This window comes from Hemiscyllium ocellatum, chromosome 14 (genome assembly GCF_020745735.1).
Source record: "Hemiscyllium ocellatum isolate sHemOce1 chromosome 14, sHemOce1.pat.X.cur, whole genome shotgun sequence".
NCBI lineage: Eukaryota > Metazoa > Chordata > Chondrichthyes > Orectolobiformes > Hemiscylliidae > Hemiscyllium > Hemiscyllium ocellatum.
Window position 1 is genome coordinate 21,565,296 of NC_083414.1, and position 18,289 is coordinate 21,583,584.

Consider the following 18,289-nt stretch of genomic DNA (forward strand, 5'->3'; position numbering starts at 1 on the left):
TTGTAAACCTTTTCAATTTTCACAACATCTTTCCAATAGGAAGGAGACCAGAATTGCATGCAATATTCCAACAGTGGCCTAACCAATATCCTGTACAGCCACAGCATGACCTCCCAACTCCTGTACTCGATACTCTGACAAATAAAGGAAAGCACACCAAATGCCTTCTTCACTATCCTATCTACCTGCGACTCCACTTTCAAGGAGCTATGAACCTGCACTCCAAGGTCTCTTTGTTCAGCAACATTCCCTAGGAACTTTCCATTAAGAATATAAGTCCTGCTAAGATTTACTTTCCCAAAGTGCAGCATCTTGTATTTATCTGAATTAAACTCCATATGCCACTTCTCAGCCCATTGGCTCATCTGATCAAGATCCTGTTGTAAACTGTGGTAACCTTTTTCGCTGCCCACAATTTTGGTGTCATCTGCAAACTTACTAACTATACCTCTTATGCTCGCATCCGAATCATTTATATAAGTGAGGAAAAGCTGTGGACCCAGCACCGATCCTTGTGGCACTCCACTGGTCACAGGCCTCCAGACTGAAAAACAACCCTCCACCACCACCCTCTATCTTCTACTTTTGAGTCTGTTCTGTATCCATGTTCTCCCTGTATTCCATGAGATCTAATCTTGCTAACCAGTCTCCCATGGGGAGCCTTGTTGAACACCTGACGGAAGTCCAGATAGATCACATCTACCACTCTGCCCTCATCAATCCTCTTTGTTACTCCTTCAAAAAACTCAATCGAGTTTGTGAGACATGATTTTCCATGCATAAAGCCATGTTGACTATCCCTAATCAGTCCTTGCCTTTCCAAATACATGTACATCCTGTCCCTCATTACAACAACTTGCCCACCACCGACATCAGGCTCACTGGCTTGTCATTACAACCTTTCATAAATAGTGGCCCCACGTTAGCCAACCTCCAGTCTTCCGACACCTCACCTGTGACTATTGTTGATACAAATATCTCAGTAAGAGGCCCAGAAATCATTTCTCTAGCTTCCCACAGAGCTCTAGGGTACACCTGACCAGGTCCTGGGAATTTATCCACTTTTATGTGTTTCAAGACATCCAGCACTTTCTCCTCTGTAATATGGACATTTTTCAAGATGTCATCATCTATTTCTCTACATTCTATATCTTCGATGTCCTTTTCCACAGTAAAACATTGATGCAAAATACTTGTTTAGTATCTGCCCCATCTCCTGTGACTCCACACAAAGGCCGCCTTGCTGATCTTTGAGGGGCCCTATTCTCTCCCTAGTTACTCTTTTGTCCCTAATGTATTTGTAAAAACTCTTTGGATTCTCCTTAACTCAATTTGCCAAAGCTATCTCATGTCCCCTTTTTGCCCTCCTGATTTCTTCCTTAAGTATACTTCTACTAGCCTTATACTCTTCCAAGGATTCACTCGATCAATCCTGTCTATACCTGACACATACTTCCTTCTTTTTCTTAACCAAGCCCTCAATTTCTTTAATCATCCAGCATTCCCTATACCTACCAGCCTTTCCTTTCACCCTAACAGGAATATATTTTCTCTGGACTCCCGTTATCTCATTTCTGAAGGCCTCCCATTTTCCAGCTGTCACTTTACCTGTTAACATCTGCACCCAATCAGCTTTTGAAATTTCTTGCCTAATTGGCCTTCCTCCAATTTAGAACTGCAACCTTCAGCTCTGGTCTACCCTCTTCCATCACTATTTTGAAACTAATAGAATTATGGCCATTGGCCCCAAAGTCGATTGGTTTCTGTATGCTTTTGTTGTTGGGTACATAAGGCTGAGAGTTTTGACCCTTCAAAATATTCCCTGCATGTGTTTGTCTCAGATTGAATAATGACAAAACTGAACAAGTCAGAGTGAAGATTAGTCACACTGGACACAAAATTCTGTTTTTCTCTCTCCACAGATGCCTGCTGATTTTCTCCAGTATTTTGTGTTGGTTTCCGTTTATGAGGGGAGTTTGGGACAATCACACAAGAAAACTCAAACAGCTTCTTAGAGAGAAACCCTCTGTCATTTTCGTTATGTTTCACACTCAGTCAAAATATGGGAAGATTCAGCCCTCAGACTGGAGGCACCTGTGGCCAGTCCCAGGGAGCAGAGGAATTGTGCAGAGGATGTTAAAACATCCTGAATAATTCCTGCATAGGTCCTTATGCCGGTATTTCTATAGTGTCACCAAGGTGCATCTTCAATCACATAATAATCTGGAGACCAGAAGACTTGTCCCACTGACTTTTAAAGATACTTTTATCTATGAATACATAGCTGATAATGCCAGTAGAATTTTAGATTAGATTAGACTTACAGTGTGGAAACAAGCCCTTCGGCCCAACAAGTCCACACCAACCTGCCGAAGCGCAACCCACCCATACCCTGACATTTACCCCTTACCTAACACTACGGGCAATTTAGCGTGGCCAATTCACCTGACCCGCACATCTTTGGACTGTGGGAGGAAACCGGAGCACCCGGAGGAAACCCACACAGACATGGGGAGAATGTGCAAACTCCACACAGTCAGTCGCCTGAGTCGGGAATTGAACCCGGGTCTCAGGCGCTGTGAGGCAGCAGCGCCAGCCACTGTGCCACCATGCCGCCCAAAATGCGGACCAGACTGTGCTTGAACACTAAACTTCCTCTATATACTGTCATACTGCTGTGTTGTAACCTTACAACTATTTATCCCCCACAACAACATCACTAAAATAGATCATCTGGTCATCTTTGCATTGCTGTTTATTGGATCTCACCAAGTGCAAGTTGGCTGCTGCTTTTACTTCAGAGCAACAGTGACTACACTCTAAAAAGTATTTAATTGGTTGCAAAGAGCTGAGGTTATGAAAGGTGCTATTAAGTTTAACACATTTTTCAGACACATTTTCCTTGTTTGAATTTATACAAGGGACAATGCCTTTCCCTGTGACAGCGGGTTGGGTGGTCATACCTGAGCAGTATGTTCCATTTCCAGTATAGCCAGCAGAACAGATGCAGGAGGCCAAAGAGTCAGGTGATCCTGGAAGGCAACTGGAACAAAGAGGCACTCAGTTGACAGTTTTCACATGTTACTTTATTTATTGATTGCCATCATTGATTGGAATTTATTTTATCAAAGCATTTTTATTATGTTTCCATGATTCTGTACCAGGACATGCACTCTGTGTGGTAGGTACCTAAAAAATAAAACCCATAACATGCCTGGAGGTTTTGTCCAAAACATGCTGTGATGCAAACATTATAGGAATATTACCTCACTGTTGCCTCCATAAAGAATCAATATCTGCATGAAACTTAACATTAACATCTAAACTTGAGCCCCCACTCCAACTTGCAAAAGAAGAAAAACACTGGAAGAATAGTTACTTCATTCATTCCAACAGCCAAGCTCTAAGAAAATTCAAAGTTAACTTTGTTTCACTTACTTAGCATTGGGATGGCAAGTGCCATTGCAGTAATCATTTACAATTCCTGAAAAAGAAAAATACTGAGGCATTAAGTCATAATTCATTTTCCATTTGGAATGCGAGGAGAAATTTATTGAACTGCATATTAACCGGATTGTTCTTTCAAAGTGTCACAAATTCTGTTAGATAGGAATGTAGTCTGGAATTTTAGATTTTCTTCCAGCAATGAAGAGAATAGGAAAAGCATTAATGTTTCATATTGCTGACAAACTCTAAGGATTATATGACTATGGATTAATGTAGGGCTTTCCCAGTAAGGAACACAGTCTGTTATGAGGGAGAATTCACCAAAGTCAGACAGATGCTGAGTGACCACACCTAGGAATTTCGTTTAAAGTGAAGAATTCACTGGTAAATCTTTTTCAGGTCCAATTTGAGTGTAAAAATCAGATTCAGACCCAGAATCAGCAGCCTTTCAGCAAATTAAAATAAATAGGTGGTTGCCTCATAGTCACAGTATTCTCTTGCCTGAAGAGAGGTGCTGATTACTACTGCAGGAAGTAAAGCTAAAAGGTGGCTCATCAAACCTCCTGAAAGCAAGGAGGTTTTTTTTAAAGTTGTATTGTCAACACTGAATGTGAGAGCAACTTTGGTTGAGTGAGATAAAGCTGAAATGTGTTGCTGGAAAAGCGCAGCATGTCAGGCAGCATCCAAGGAGCAGGAGAATCGACGTTTCGGGCATGAGCCCTTCTTCAGGAATGAGGAAAGTATGCCAAACAGGCTAAGATAAAATCCAGGGAGGAGGGACTTGAGGGACGGGCATTGGGAATGCGATCCATATCCACCACAAATTCACCTGCACCTCCACACACCATTTACTGCACCCGATGTGGCCTCCTCTATATTGGGGAGACAGGCCGCCTACTTGAGGAACGTTTCAGAGAACATCTCTGGGACACCCGGACCAACCAACCCAACCACCCGTGGTTCAACACTTCAACTCCCCCTCCCACTCCACCAAGGACATGCAGGTCCTTGGACTCCTCCATCGCCAGACCATAGCAACACGACGGCTGGAGGAAGAGCGCCTTATCTTCCACCTAGGAACCCTCCAACCACAAGGGATGAATGCAGATTTCTCCAGTTTCCTCATTTCCCCTCCCCCCACCTTGTCTCAGTCCCAACCCTCGAACTCAGCACCACCTTCCTAACCTGCAATCTTCTTCCTGACCTGTCCGCCCCCAACCCATCCTATCACCCTCACCTTAACCTCCTTCCACCTATCGCATTCCCAATGCCCGTCCCCCAAGTCCCTCCTCCCTCCCTTTTATCTTAGCCTGCTTGGCACACTTTCCTCATTCCTGAAGAAGGGCTCATGCCCAAAATGTCGATTCTCCTGCTCCTTGGATGCTGCCTGCCCTGCTGTGCTTTTCCAGCAACACATTTTCAGCTCTGATCCTCAGCATCTGCAGTCCTCACTTTCTCCCTGAGTGAGATAAAGGCCAAGTGAGTATATCTAGTATTATCATCCAAAGTGGGAATTCACTGCACAGGGAGAAAAAGGTTATTGCAAGAAGTCTCCAGATTGAAAGGTAAGCAGGAGAAGTTTAAAAAGCATAGATTGAGAGATTCGCCTGAAAATGATACCACAACATGGCAAGTATAAGAAAAGCAGCTGACTGGTAATCAACTTGGTAAATATTTCTCGTCTTTCAAGTAAAAATGAGGTATTTAGTCTCTGCTTGAATCCCTAGCCTTTGTTTTCTTTTTCTTAAAACTAGCTTGTTAAGTACAAATGGGCAGAGAAATCAGAAGCTGAGTGAACAGTATAATAGGGATTAATATTGTTCTGGGCGACCATGAGTATGAGCATCAAATACTGTTGCTTGCCCCTTGCCAGAGTGGAGGAAATCTCCTCAGGGCTAAAAGGGTACTGGAGGGGAGGAATCTAACAGTCATCCATGTTGGAACTAATGACATTGATCGGACCATAAAGGAAGTTCTCCCAAACATATGGGAGCTAAATAAATAAGCAAAATGCCCAACGTAATAATAAAAGGATTGTTACCCAGGACGCCTGAACTACTACACAATAAATAATGTCATGGAGTTAAATGCATGGCTCAAGGTGATAGGTCTCACCTGAACCATGCTGGGACCAATCCTCTAGTGAATGGAGACTGAAGTCTAAACTAAATAGAAGGGTGGGTTCGGTTCGGGAGAAGGGGTAGGCTCACAATCCTAAAGGATATAACAACATTGCAGGGCAGCTATTTAAGTAATGATATTGTGATAACCTCAATAAGGCCCATGGGGAAAGACTATCCTCAACCTTGGGTGAGCCCCAAACCACAGAGCCAAGTCCTCAGTGGATAATATTCATGACTCTTGTTTGCTGCCAAGGAAGGGTGATTGAAGTAGGAGTTCTTAGGTTCCAGAACTGGATGTGAAATTTATCCAAAATATAGTGAGAACCAAGAATGTCCATGCTCCACCTGTGGTTGTAGAGTTTGCCCCAGACAAAGCTACTAAAACAAGTGAAACACATACTGTCCAAATTGAAGAGTAAAGCCACCTCAAGACAGGGTTTTGCAAATACATCAACTCAACGAATTGATAAAATTGTCTCACTGCTTCCAAATTGGCCCCAAATAAGATAAAACTCCAGGTAAATGGCCATCCCCTGGATATGAAGGCAAACACAGTTGCTACTGTATTTATTGCTGGGGAGCAAACCTTTAGGAAACTCCAATGAAGCATCTTGCCTATAAGCAGGTGAGTTACCAAGGCTAGATTGGTCACGTACACTAGGAGTCTTTGCATATTATTGGGACCACTGTAACCGGAGTTACACATGGACAAGAGTCTCCCCTTATTGGTTGTGCAAGAACTAGCTCCCAACTTTTGGAAAGGGACTGGCTAGAGAAACTCCACCTGGATTGGCAACAGATCTTTAAATGGATACTGGTGACCAATGTGAAGTCATTGGGAAGTATCTCAAAGTGTTGCAAGAGAGTCTCAGGAACATAAAAAGTGCTGGAGCCAAGATCCATATAGACCCAGAGGCCCGGTCTAAATACTTAAAGACACAGCAGGTCCTCTATGCCCTACATCCCAAAGTAAAGGCCAAATTGGAATGACTAGAGAAATTTGGCAACATGCAGCAGTGAAATTTGCTGCATGGGTCCCCATTTTAAAATCTGAGGACTCAGTCAGTCTCTGTGGGGATTATATGTTGAAGATCAACAGAATGTCTGCCTAGACAGATACCCAATGACAAGCACAGAAGACTTGTATGTGATGCTGGCTGGTGGAGTTGAGGGGGGTCACATATTTTCCTACTTGAATATGAGCCACACCCACCTCCAACTGGAGATAAGGTGTCACCCAGGAAGTACATCTTACAAATACTGTATGAGCAATCACTTGTCTTTTGGGATGTTTTTGGCTGGTGCCATTTTCAAAGGGTGATGGAGAGCATCCTTCAATGGGTACTCAGAATGCAGTCTATCTGGATGATGCTTTAATCTAAAGAGCTACTGAAAAGAAGCATTTAGATAATTTACAGGAGGTTTTGTGGTGTTTCTCTGCAACTTGCATCAGCTAAAAAAGAAGAAATGTGTGTTCCAGGTAAACCTCAGGTACAGGGTTGAGAAGGATAGATTACACACTGAAGGGGAAGGCCATAAAAAAGGAGCTTAGGCTCCAAGGCACACAGTTGAAGTCTTTCCCAGGTTCATAAATTAGTGACAAATTCATACTTAATCTGGTGACTCTGCTAGTACCCCTTTACGCTCTGCTTAAAAAAAGGGCCAGAAATGGTCGAGGCAAATGCTCAAAGAGAAAGCCTTTGCAAATATCAAACAACAACCACTGTCGATAAATATATTAGCTCATTATGACCCCTGAGATCACTCATTGTAACCAGTGACACCTCTCCCTATGGGATAGAGGTGGTATTATCACATCATTGGGACAATGGGACAGAAATCCTATCACATATGCACCATAAATTTTGGCTGACACAGAAAGGACGTACGTCCACATTGAAAAAGAAAACCTGGCTGTGGTATTGGCAGGGAAAATGTTCCACCAGTATGTCTATGGTCAGCAGTTCATCACAGTAACTGATCACAAAGTTTGTATACTCCTGAACATGTAGTATTTAATATTTACCCAGCTTTGATCTCCTTGCAAACCCAAGTCTTTGTAATGGTTACAAGTTCATATCCATTAATCACAATTTATGCCATTAATTTATTATTCCTGAATATTAACTTTTGAAAGAGGAGACAGAATGGAAAGATTAGTGGGTTTGTTTTGTTAGTACAAGATGAAAAAAGCACAATAGTAAGAAATGATTCTGGACTGGAAGATGTAAAATCCATATGGGTGGAGATAAGGAATAGCAAAAGCAAGACCCCTCTGGTGCAAGTGGTCCATAGGTCTCCTAACATTGGCTATACCGTAGGCCAGATAATAAGCTAGGAGATAGTGAAGTATGTAAAAAGGGCAGTACATTAATCACAGAATATGTTAATCTTCACTTAGATTCAACTAGAAAACAATTACTCTGGGTCTGTAATGAGGCAGATTTAATAAATAATCTCAGAATAAAAGATACTCTGGAAAAAACAAACAGGGACTAGAATATGACAGAATTTAACATTCATAGAAACAGGTGGGGGTCATTCAGCCCCTCAACCCTGCTCCACCACTCAATGAGATCATGGTTGACCTGTGGCCAAACTCCATTTGCCTGCCTTAGGCCCATATCCCTTGATATCCTTGCTTATTAAAAATTTGTCTATTTCAGATTTAAATTTAACAATTGAATTAGCACCAACTGTCATTTGAAGAAGAGCATTCTAAACTTCCACTACTCTTTGCACGAAGAAGTGCTTTCTAACATCTCTCCTGAATGGCCTCGCCCAAATTCTTAGAATATGCCCCTGGTTCTAGAATCTTCAACCGTGAAAATAGTTTATTATCTATCCTGTCTTTCTCCATTAAAATCCTGAAGGCCTCGATTAGATCACCCCTTAAACTCCTAAATTCTAGTGAATAAAAGCCTAGTTTGTCTAAGATCTCCTCATAACGTAACCCCTGAAGTTAGGGTGTTATCCTTGTAAGACTTTGTTGAACTCTCTCCATGATCAAGCATTCTTCCTAAAGTGTGCTGCTCAGATCTGCTCACAGTACTCCAAGTGGGATCTCTAATGACATCTGTATAAATGTAGCATAACACCTGCATCCTTACACTCCAGCTGTTTAGATATGAAAGCCAACATTCTATTAGCCTTCTTGACTATTTTTTGCACCTGTTCGTGGTATTTTAAAGAACTATGCAGATGAACCCCCAAATCTCACTGTATTTAAATTTGTGCCTTCTAAAAACATCTCCTGATCTATCCTTTTTTGGTCTGAAATGGCTAACCTCACACTTGCATACATTAAAATCTCTGTGCTAGATTCACCTAATCTATCAATGTCCTGTTACAACCTTATGCTGTTGTCAACATTTAATACAATGCTGCCCAATTTTGCATTTTCAGCAAATTTAGGTATTTGACTTTTTAATGCCGTTAACCAAATCATTAATGAACATTGTGAATAACTGAGGCCCCACCAGAGATCCCTGGATGCATTCACTCGTCATATTCTGCCAATTATGAGTTTTAATCAATATTCCAACTTAAAGTAAATATGGAGGACTTGTTCCCTATGTGGAAGAGTCCAGGACCATAATCCCGGAGTGAGGGATCACCTGTTTAAAACAGAAATGTGGAGGAATTTTCTCCGCTCAGTGGATCTGAATCTGTGGATTATCTGGCCAGCTATCATCTCATTGAAAGATGAAATGGGTTCAATGGTCCAAAGGTGCAAATGTGTTGCTGGTCAAAGCACAGCAGGCCAGGCAGCATCTCAGGAATAGAGAATTCGACGTTTCGAGCATAAGCCCTTCATCAGGAATAAGAGAGAGAGAGCCAAGCCGGCTGAGATAAAAGGTAGGGAGGAGGGACTAGGGGGAGGGGCGATGGAGGTGGGATAGGTGGAAGGAGGTCAAGGTGAGGGTGATAGGCCGGAGTGGGGTGGGGGCGGAGAGGTCAGGAAGAGGATTGCAGGTTAGGAGGGCGGTGCTGAGTTGAGGGAACCGACTGAGACAAGGTGGGGGGAGGGGAAATGAGGAAGCTGGAGAAATCTGAATTCATACCTTGTGGTTGGAGGGTTCCCAGGCGGAAGATGAGGCGCTCCTCCTCCAGCCGTCGTGTAGTTGTGTTCTGCCGGTGGAGGAGTCCAAGGACCTGCATGTCCTCGGTGGAGTGGGAGGGGGAGTTAAAGTGTTGAGCCACGGGGTGATTGGGTTGGTTGGTTCGGGCGGCCCAGAGGTGTTCTCTGAAGCGTTCCGCAAGTAAGCGGCCTGTCTCACCAATATAGAGGAGGCCACATCGGGTGCAGCGGATGCAATAGATGATGTGTGTGGAGGTACAGGTGAACTTGTGGCGGATATGGAAGGATCCCTTGGGGCCTTGGAGGGAAGTGAGTGTGGAGGTGTGGGCGCAAGTTTTACATTTCCTGCGGTTGCAGGGGAAGGTGCCGGGGGTGGAGGTTGGGTTGGTGGGGGGTGTGGATCTGACAAGGGAGTCACGAAGGGAGTGGTCCTTGCGGAACGCTGATAGGGGAGGGGAGGGAAATATATCCTTGGTGGTGGGGTCCGTTTGGAGGTGGCGGAAATGGCGGCGGATAATACGTTGTATGCGCAGGTTGGTGGGGTGGTAGGTGAGAACCAGTGGGGTTCTGTCTTGGTGGCGGTTGGAGGAGCGGGGCTCAAGGGCGGAGGAGCGGGAAGTGGAGGAGATGCGGTGGAGGGCATCGTCGATCACGTCTGGGGGGAATCTGCGGTCCTTGAAGAAGGAGGCCATCTGGGTTGTGCGGTGTTGGAATTGGTCCTCCTGGGAGCAGATGCGGCGGAGACGAAGGAATTGGGAATATGGGATGGCGTTTTTACAGGGGGCAGGGTGGGAGGAGGTGTAGTCCAGGTAGCTGTGGGAGTCAGTCGGTTTATAATAGATGTCTGTGTTGAGTCGGTCGCCCGAGATAGAAATGGAAAGGTCTAGGAAGGGGAGGGAGGAGTCTGAGACAGTCCAGGTGAATTTCAGGTCGGGATGGAAGGTGTTAGTAAAGTTGATGAACTGTTCAACCTCCTCGTGGGAGCACGAGGCAGCGCCGATACAGTCATCGATGTAGCGGAGGAAAAGGTGGGGGGTGGTGCCAGTGCAGTTGCGGAAGATGGACTGTTCCACATATCCTACGAAGAGGCAGGCATAGCTGGGGCCCATGCGGGTGCCCATGGCAACTCCTTTAGTTTGGAGGAAGTGGGAGGATTGAAAAGAGAAGTTATTCAGGGTGAGGACCAGTTCAGTCAGTCGAAGGAGGGTGTCAGTGGAAGGGTACTGGTTAGTGCGGCGGGAAAGGGGGGAACCCTCCAACCACAAGGTATGAATTCAGATTTCTCCAGCTTCCTCATTTCCCCTCCCCCCACCTTGTCTCAGTCGGTTCCCTCAACTCAGCACCGCCCTCCTAACCTGCAATCCTCTTCCTGACCTCTCCGCCCCCACCCCACTCCGGCCTATCACCCTCACCTTGACCTCCTTCCACCTATCCCACCTCCATCGCCCCTCCCCCTAGTCCCTCCTCCCTACCTTTTATCTCAGCCGGCTTGGCTCTCTCTCTCTTATTCCTGATGAAGGGCTTATGCTCGAAACGTCGAATTCTCTATTCCTGAGATGCTGCCTGGCCTGCTGTGCTTTGACCAGCAACACATTTGCAGCTGTGATCTCCAGCATCTGCAGACCTCATTTTTTACTCAATGGTCCAAAGGGGCTGCTTATGCTCCTAAGCATTATGATCTTATGGTTTATCATTTTAAGTCGGGTTCAAGTGTTGCAACTAATAAGAGTCATTTTCTGAAAAAAAAATCAAATCTGTAGATTTTACAAATGTAATAAGCATAATAGCAAACATCAGCACAATAGCTGTAACAGTGAATAGTTCACTATGGAAATGAGTTAATCATTGAGTAGAATCTCTGTAGTAATTAAATTTTGACCCATAGAGAAACAAAACATTTCAGGGAAAGATCACAACAGAAGATTTGAGTAATCCAAGATAAATGCAGCCCAAGAGAGTATGAGGTCACAGACGGTTCAAAGAAAAAGGTAACAAATGGTTACAAGTATTAAAAGTAACAAGTGTCATTGATATTACATATCCAGCATCAAGTGCATTTAGGTCCAAAATATAAACTCACAATCTGCAGTGAAAATGACGGTGATCATCTTTAGTCTCATTGTCAGGCATCAAAGCAAATGTGTGTCATACAACCATCCGAAACACAACAAGCCAACAAACAACTATATCACATTTTTTGTCAACATGCCCAAGAAAGCATTATTCCTTTCAGATAAGATTATATTATTATTAAACTAGATTACATTGATAGCATTTTATCTGTATTTTATAGATTCTAAAAATGTATTACAATGTACATTTAGAAACTAGAATATATATATTTATATCACACACACACACTTGTTTAGATTTAACATTTAAAATAATATGTTTCACTTACCAACATCACAATTAATGCCTCTCCAACCTTTGAAGCAGTTACAAGTTCCGTCACCATTAAGTCCATCGTTACACTTCCCATTTACACACAGGCATTCTAAATCCATACAAATAAACACACTGTTAACATAATTGTACAATGGTAAAACAAAGAAAGCTAACATCCTGAACATCTATGCTGTTAGAAGAGGCAATGAACTGTCATTGGATCTTTTCTCTCAGAAATAGAGAAAAGCACTTGGGCAAGTCATCATCTGAATCGCTGACACATCTCCCAGCAATTCTTTAAAGAAAGCTATAAATTGGCAAAACCAAAATGATTTTAAGATCACCAAACAAAGTTCATAAAGGAAGAGAACTAGTGAACACACAGGAGACAGACAATCAGAAAGAATGGATCTTTTTCAGGTTGGAAAAGGGTAATGGGTAAAGTGCCACAAGGATCAGTCCTAAGCACTCATTCATTTATTATCTATATTAACAACTCAGAGGAGGGGGCAGAGTGCAATATATCCAAATCTACTTAAAGAATATTCAAGAAGATATAGATAGATTGAGTGAACATGCAAAACATAGCAGATGGACTTTAACGCAGGGCAGTGTGAGGTCCCGGACCTTTGTAGAAGGAATCACAAATCTGAGTATTATTTAAATGAAAAATGCAGCATCTAGGGATTGGCGTGTTCTTATTCATGAAACACAAAAAGTTAGCAATGTATGTGCAGTAGCTAATTAAGGATGCAAATGTAATTTTGGCCTTTATTGATAGGGTGGTGGAGTTTAAAAGTAGGGAAGTCTGTTACAACTGAACAAGGGGTCTGTGCTGCCATATCTGGAGTATGGTGTACAGTTTTGATGCCTGTATTTAAGAAAAAGTGCATTGACATTGGAGATAGTTTAAGACAGATTCATTCGGTTGATTCCTGGAATCAAGAGTTGATGCATCAAGAACAGCTAAACAGATTCAGCCTTTACTCATCTGAGTTGAAAATAATGATAGGTGATCTTGTTGAAATTTGCAAGATTCTGAGGAGCTTGACAGGGTAGATGTTGAGAAGATGTTTCCACTAATGGGTGAATCTTGAACTAGGGGACATAGTTAAAGAATAAAGAGAAATTCATTTAAAACTGAGATGTAGGAGAATTCCTTCTCCCAGAGGATAGAAAATATGTGAAATTATGTGTCTCAGACTCCTTGAGGATAGATCACTGCAAGTTTCTAGTGGAAGTTGATGGGTTTTTTGAAATACTGGAGAGTTGAAGGCCACAATGAGCTGGCATGAAAGAGGAGTTGAGGCCTAGGGCAGATCAGCCATCATCAAATAGAATGGCAGGGCAGGCCTGAGGGCTGAGTGGCCTTCTCCTGCTATTTCTTATTTCTATTGTCCAATGTCAGCACAACTTACCAGTTTACGTAAAACAAATCCCATTCTTACATTGGAAAAGCACTCCTCTACTGTGGTAAAATATTACCACCATATAAGATATTATCACTTTTAAAATTTGGATTATTTAAAAAGAGGCAGATGGATTTTGGCTTCAATTCTGTGAAAGCTTTTTTTAAAAAAGATTAAAAAATCATTTGGAATGGTGACAAATACAGCTTTTTCAAGGAAGTATGGGTTTAAGTCCACAGAAGAATACTAATAGTGATAAATGTTTAAGCTGCTGAATTTATGACAGACAGAGAAAATAGACTAGGAGTCAACTAGTTTAGCTGTGACTTTTGTTGTGAAGGAATTTAGTTTGTGAAGTCTCCAATGTGTGACAATTTCTCAAGAAGCTTTCAAATTTTCAGAATCAAAAGTACATTCAAGCCATTGGACTGAAAGGATTGGAAATAAGTATTAAATAAGTATTAGGTTGACCAAAATGAAAACTGAAATGAGTCAGAGAATGCAATAAGTTAAAGAGTTGAAATGGGAGTGATATTTCTGTGAGATTGAGTAACTGCAATGGATATTGGTGGGATGGAAGCTGAAACCTTGCCTTGTTGTTTATGTTTAAATCTTTCTAAACTATGTGATGCATATACACTCTTGTGTAATAAATAGCATTTTGTGTTCTTATAATTTTGTGTTAAGTGTTTTCCAATGGACACCATGGCCTTGTCTAACAGTGAGCTGATAAGCAACATGAAAACATTTTTAACTGTTCAAATTTCTAGACCAAACCTGCAAAACAAAATAACAGCATGACTGAAACAATGAAAAAAAATAATATTTGAATTTCTGTGAAACTTTCTGCTGACCAGGGTGACAATATGTCATGTTACCTATATTGATAATAGCATTAACTGTTAGATCAGGAATAGCATAATACTGAGATGTATATATTGTAAGCATTACATCAATAGATACATGTCATGAAATCTATAATTTTGGATCTTGTACCAATCTATTTATTGTTTGTTTAATATGTATATTATCCATACCCAGTTCACAAGATGGCCCATATCTGCCAGCCTCACAAGATTCACAGGCAGTCCCTTGAAATCCTTCACGACACAGACACTCTCCAGTTCCGTTGATATCGTCCTGACAAATACCAAAATTGGAGCACCAAGAATCTGGTTTCCCAGGGCACATCTGACACATTGGTCCAAAATATCCAAAACAGCATTTTAAAGTCTAAAGCAACCAAAAGCAGTAATGAAACAGAAGTGTCAGGTACAAAGACTATGGTCAGATCATACATTGAATCTTCCATTTTTGAAGAATAACTGAAAGTTTTCCCATAAAATATTGCATTTATTTGCATGCGTGAAGCAACACTAGTGGAACTAAAATCGAATTTAGCAAATAGCCTATGAACATTTTGCTTATTGCATTCAAGATATTTTTGTGATTTCTTAAGTCTATTTTCTTGTCATATTTTAAAGCCAAAAAAGTGGAGAAAACTGTTACTACCTGTCAAATGGTACTATGTGAACATAACAAGCATTTCCACAGTTGACATACCAGGCATGTCTAATAAGATACTTATTTTCTATGGAAAAGAAAGCCCCGTACGCACTCAGTAGATTTCCAACGAATTTATGGTTAGGAAATAGACATTGTGCAATGTAAATTGGTTTGTTTTCCCTTTGCTTCACACTTATGATAGTGGCTCAATTCACCATTCTGAATGTGTCAATTTTATAAAGGGAACAAGATCCTCAAAATATGCCTTCAGCTTCTGGGAATTCTAGTCTCAATTCCCTCTGTTGTGAGAATATTTGGCATTTATTGCCCTCTATTAGTTCTCTTGCTTAGAGCAGAATATCAAAACAAAAATGTTCTGCCATGTCCATGTAATGTTTATTAGCTAGATCTGATGCCTTTTTGGCTGCAATTGTAAAGTGTGTGGCAAAGAAATGGCAGGATTTCAACAATATGAACACAACCACTTCCTAAACAAGTTTATAATATATTAAGAAAATAAAATGGAATTTGATATTGTACTGTCATACCAAAACATGGAAACAATATCTGAATAGCCAAACTGAATGCACTCTCGACACTGTCTAAGGCATCCAAGTATTCTTCAGTAGTCAAAAAAAAGAAAATGTTTAGAGTAGGACTAAGCTGCAAAGACTGGAAGGGTTAACGACCAATTCCCATTACACGAGGTTATCTGAAGTGAGTTGGGGGTGTGCTTTGCCTTTTGACTGCTATACCATTGAAACTTAAATGATTGATGTTGGTGCATACTAATGATAAATGACAAGGTAAAAACAATGACTGCAGATGCTGGAAACCAGATTCTGGATTAGTGGTGCTGGAAGAGCACAGCAGTTCAGGCAGCATCCAACGAGCAGCGAAATCGATGTTTTGGGCAAAAGCCCTTCATCAGGAATAAAGGCTTCCAGCTCACTGCCTTTATTCCTGATGAAGGGCTTTTGCCCGAAACGTCGATTTCGCTGCTCGTTGGATGCTGCCTGAACTGCTGTGCTCTTCCAGCACCACTGATCCAGATAATGATAAATGACAGCCTTGTCATCAGGACAATTCTCAAAAATACCAATTTAAGAGGAAAATATTGCACAGGAGGAGATTGCCAATTGGTAGGCAAGTGAACTCTGATTAATCAAGGTATTGTCGTGGAGAATGCATCAATTAATGATGATTGACAATTAATGCCAGGCTTTGATAATAAATTTAAACCAGTCAGGTTGACACTGATTGTAGTAAGAATTACACTAACAATCGATTTAGCATTATCAGTGGAGCTCAAAATGTGGCTCACTTATACTTTCTTGAAGCTAATATATTCACATGCAGGGCTCTGTCCTCAGGAATTGCACCTTTTCAATTAAAGTAGCGCATTTTAGGCAACACCTTGACCAATTAACGCAATTATTGGGTGTTAGAGATTAATTTAGTTTCTCTGTGAATGGGTGCCAAGGGTTAATCCTTGTTTTTTTCGTCCCCAATGGGAAGTGAAGTGGCTGCTGATGGGTTGTGGAAGGAGAGCAATTAGGATCTGTGGTGATATGCGATAGGCTTGATCGATACCCTGTTTATTCTGTCATCATTTTGGTCTGGACTTATATTCCTGATTAGACATTCACTACAACCCAATTTCAAAATTAAGCATGGGATTTCTAATCAACTGGCAGGGGAATGATGATGATCAACTCAGATTTTTATTCTTGCTGCTATTGGGTCGTGACCATTGAGTCTTTGCACATACACATTGATTAAGGAGAGAATCAGACTTCAGCATGTTTTAGAGTGAAATAGTCAAATGACACTGAAATGTCAGAAATTAAAAGGCCTCTAAAAATGGGAGGTAGAACCCTAATGCATATGTCCTACCTACATTTCCAACAGACCTAATTGTTGCTGGTGGGGAAAGGGGGCAGGGTGTGAAACAGGATACAGGGAAATATTAACTCAGCAGGCTATTTGAATTTAATGTTGCTTTAAAACAAGTCACAATTCGTCCGATGAAAGGTCTGTACAAATGGCGATTTGTAGATTTTTTTTAAATCCCAGGTTTTTTTAAACTTTAAAAATCAACAAACTGTCAATTTAATGTGAAATAAAAAACTCTGTTACACTGCTTTCATTGATAGGTTATCTAGCGCAGGTTAGAAAAAAAAACAAGGACCTCGTTTGTACAGCTGCAATGAGGCTTACACAGAGGCCAGAATTTCATGCCCTTCACCATAGTGAGTTTATTGGAGGGGTGTAGTTAATCTGGCAGGATAGTGGCAGGATCCATTACCCAACCACCACTGCAGTAATTAAGTCTATTGTTGAAAGCCTTGTAGTCATCATTCCTGCCGACCGCCAGCTCAGGCTCATAATTGGGCAAATAATGGCCACTGAAGGGTCTTATTCTGTGGTCACAGGCAGTCATCCAGTCCGAAATAAAGGTCTCATCATGCAGGAACCCTTAAAAGCAAACCTTTAAGATTATTTTTGGGTTCACAGGAGTTTTTTTGAGGGTGGGGAAGAGAAAAGAGGAGGTCCCTGGTTTAGACAAGCCATATCAATGGACACAGCATTGGGAAGAGCAGATGCCAATGAGAGTTAATCTTTTCCTTACTTCAAACCTTCCTCCATGTCAGCCATCCCTCTGATTGGCTAGCAGGGCTCAACAGGTGGGACTTGGAAGTCTCCTCTAGTTCTTGAAAGCCTAATGCTGCCCAGTTAAATGCCTAATTGAAACTTAACTCGACAGTTCTTCCCTAGGAGAAGACCCCATTAAATACTGCCTAGAGAATTTATATTTGCATGGCCAGTTCTTCAAGACAATAGTAGAACACCTGGGAAGATGAGAAAGAAATTTTGCAGTTAATAGGTAGGAAATAAACTTACTATGGTTTCTTTTACACAGCTGGGCTTGCAGCCAAGAAGTTCCACATCTTTGTCATTTTGAAACTCTTTATAAAAGCAGGTCTCTTTTCTAATTTGACCAGCAAATTCCTATGCAAAAGAAAACACTACAAAATTACATATTTTATTGAATCATGAACATTTTTCAGTTAACAATAGTGTATCTAAATAATACTCAAAATGCTCAACAATCCTTAACCTTGTTACAAGCCCTTGCTTTTGGCATTACACAAAGGAAGTACTTATATACACAAAGGAAGTACTTATATACCCAAAAGCAAATTGCCATTCTTGGCCTCTTTCTGAGTTCCGTAGTCACAGCTATTCACTCCATGATTGATATAACTGTCACCTTATTGAGTACTACCTAGAGGATGTGCTGCGGGATTTATCAAGACTTTAGGTTGGTAGCA

The 18,289-nt window shown here is 41.6% G+C and overlaps 1 protein-coding gene across 1 annotated transcript in view; it reads right to left on the bottom strand.

Moving 5' to 3' along the window:
- stab1 (stabilin 1) overlaps positions 1-18,289 on the bottom strand; it is a 287,180-nt gene that overhangs the window by 101,043 nt on the left and 167,848 nt on the right. The window contains exons 37-41 of the mRNA XM_060835476.1: positions 17,859-17,966; positions 14,486-14,681; positions 12,053-12,148; positions 3,439-3,484; positions 2,964-3,043 (exon numbers count right to left, since the gene is read on the bottom strand). Of these exons, the coding sequence (XP_060691459.1) occupies positions 2,964-3,043; positions 3,439-3,484; positions 12,053-12,148; positions 14,486-14,681; positions 17,859-17,966 (526 nt within the window). The remainder of the gene's footprint in view (positions 1-2,963; positions 3,044-3,438; positions 3,485-12,052; positions 12,149-14,485; positions 14,682-17,858; positions 17,967-18,289) is intronic.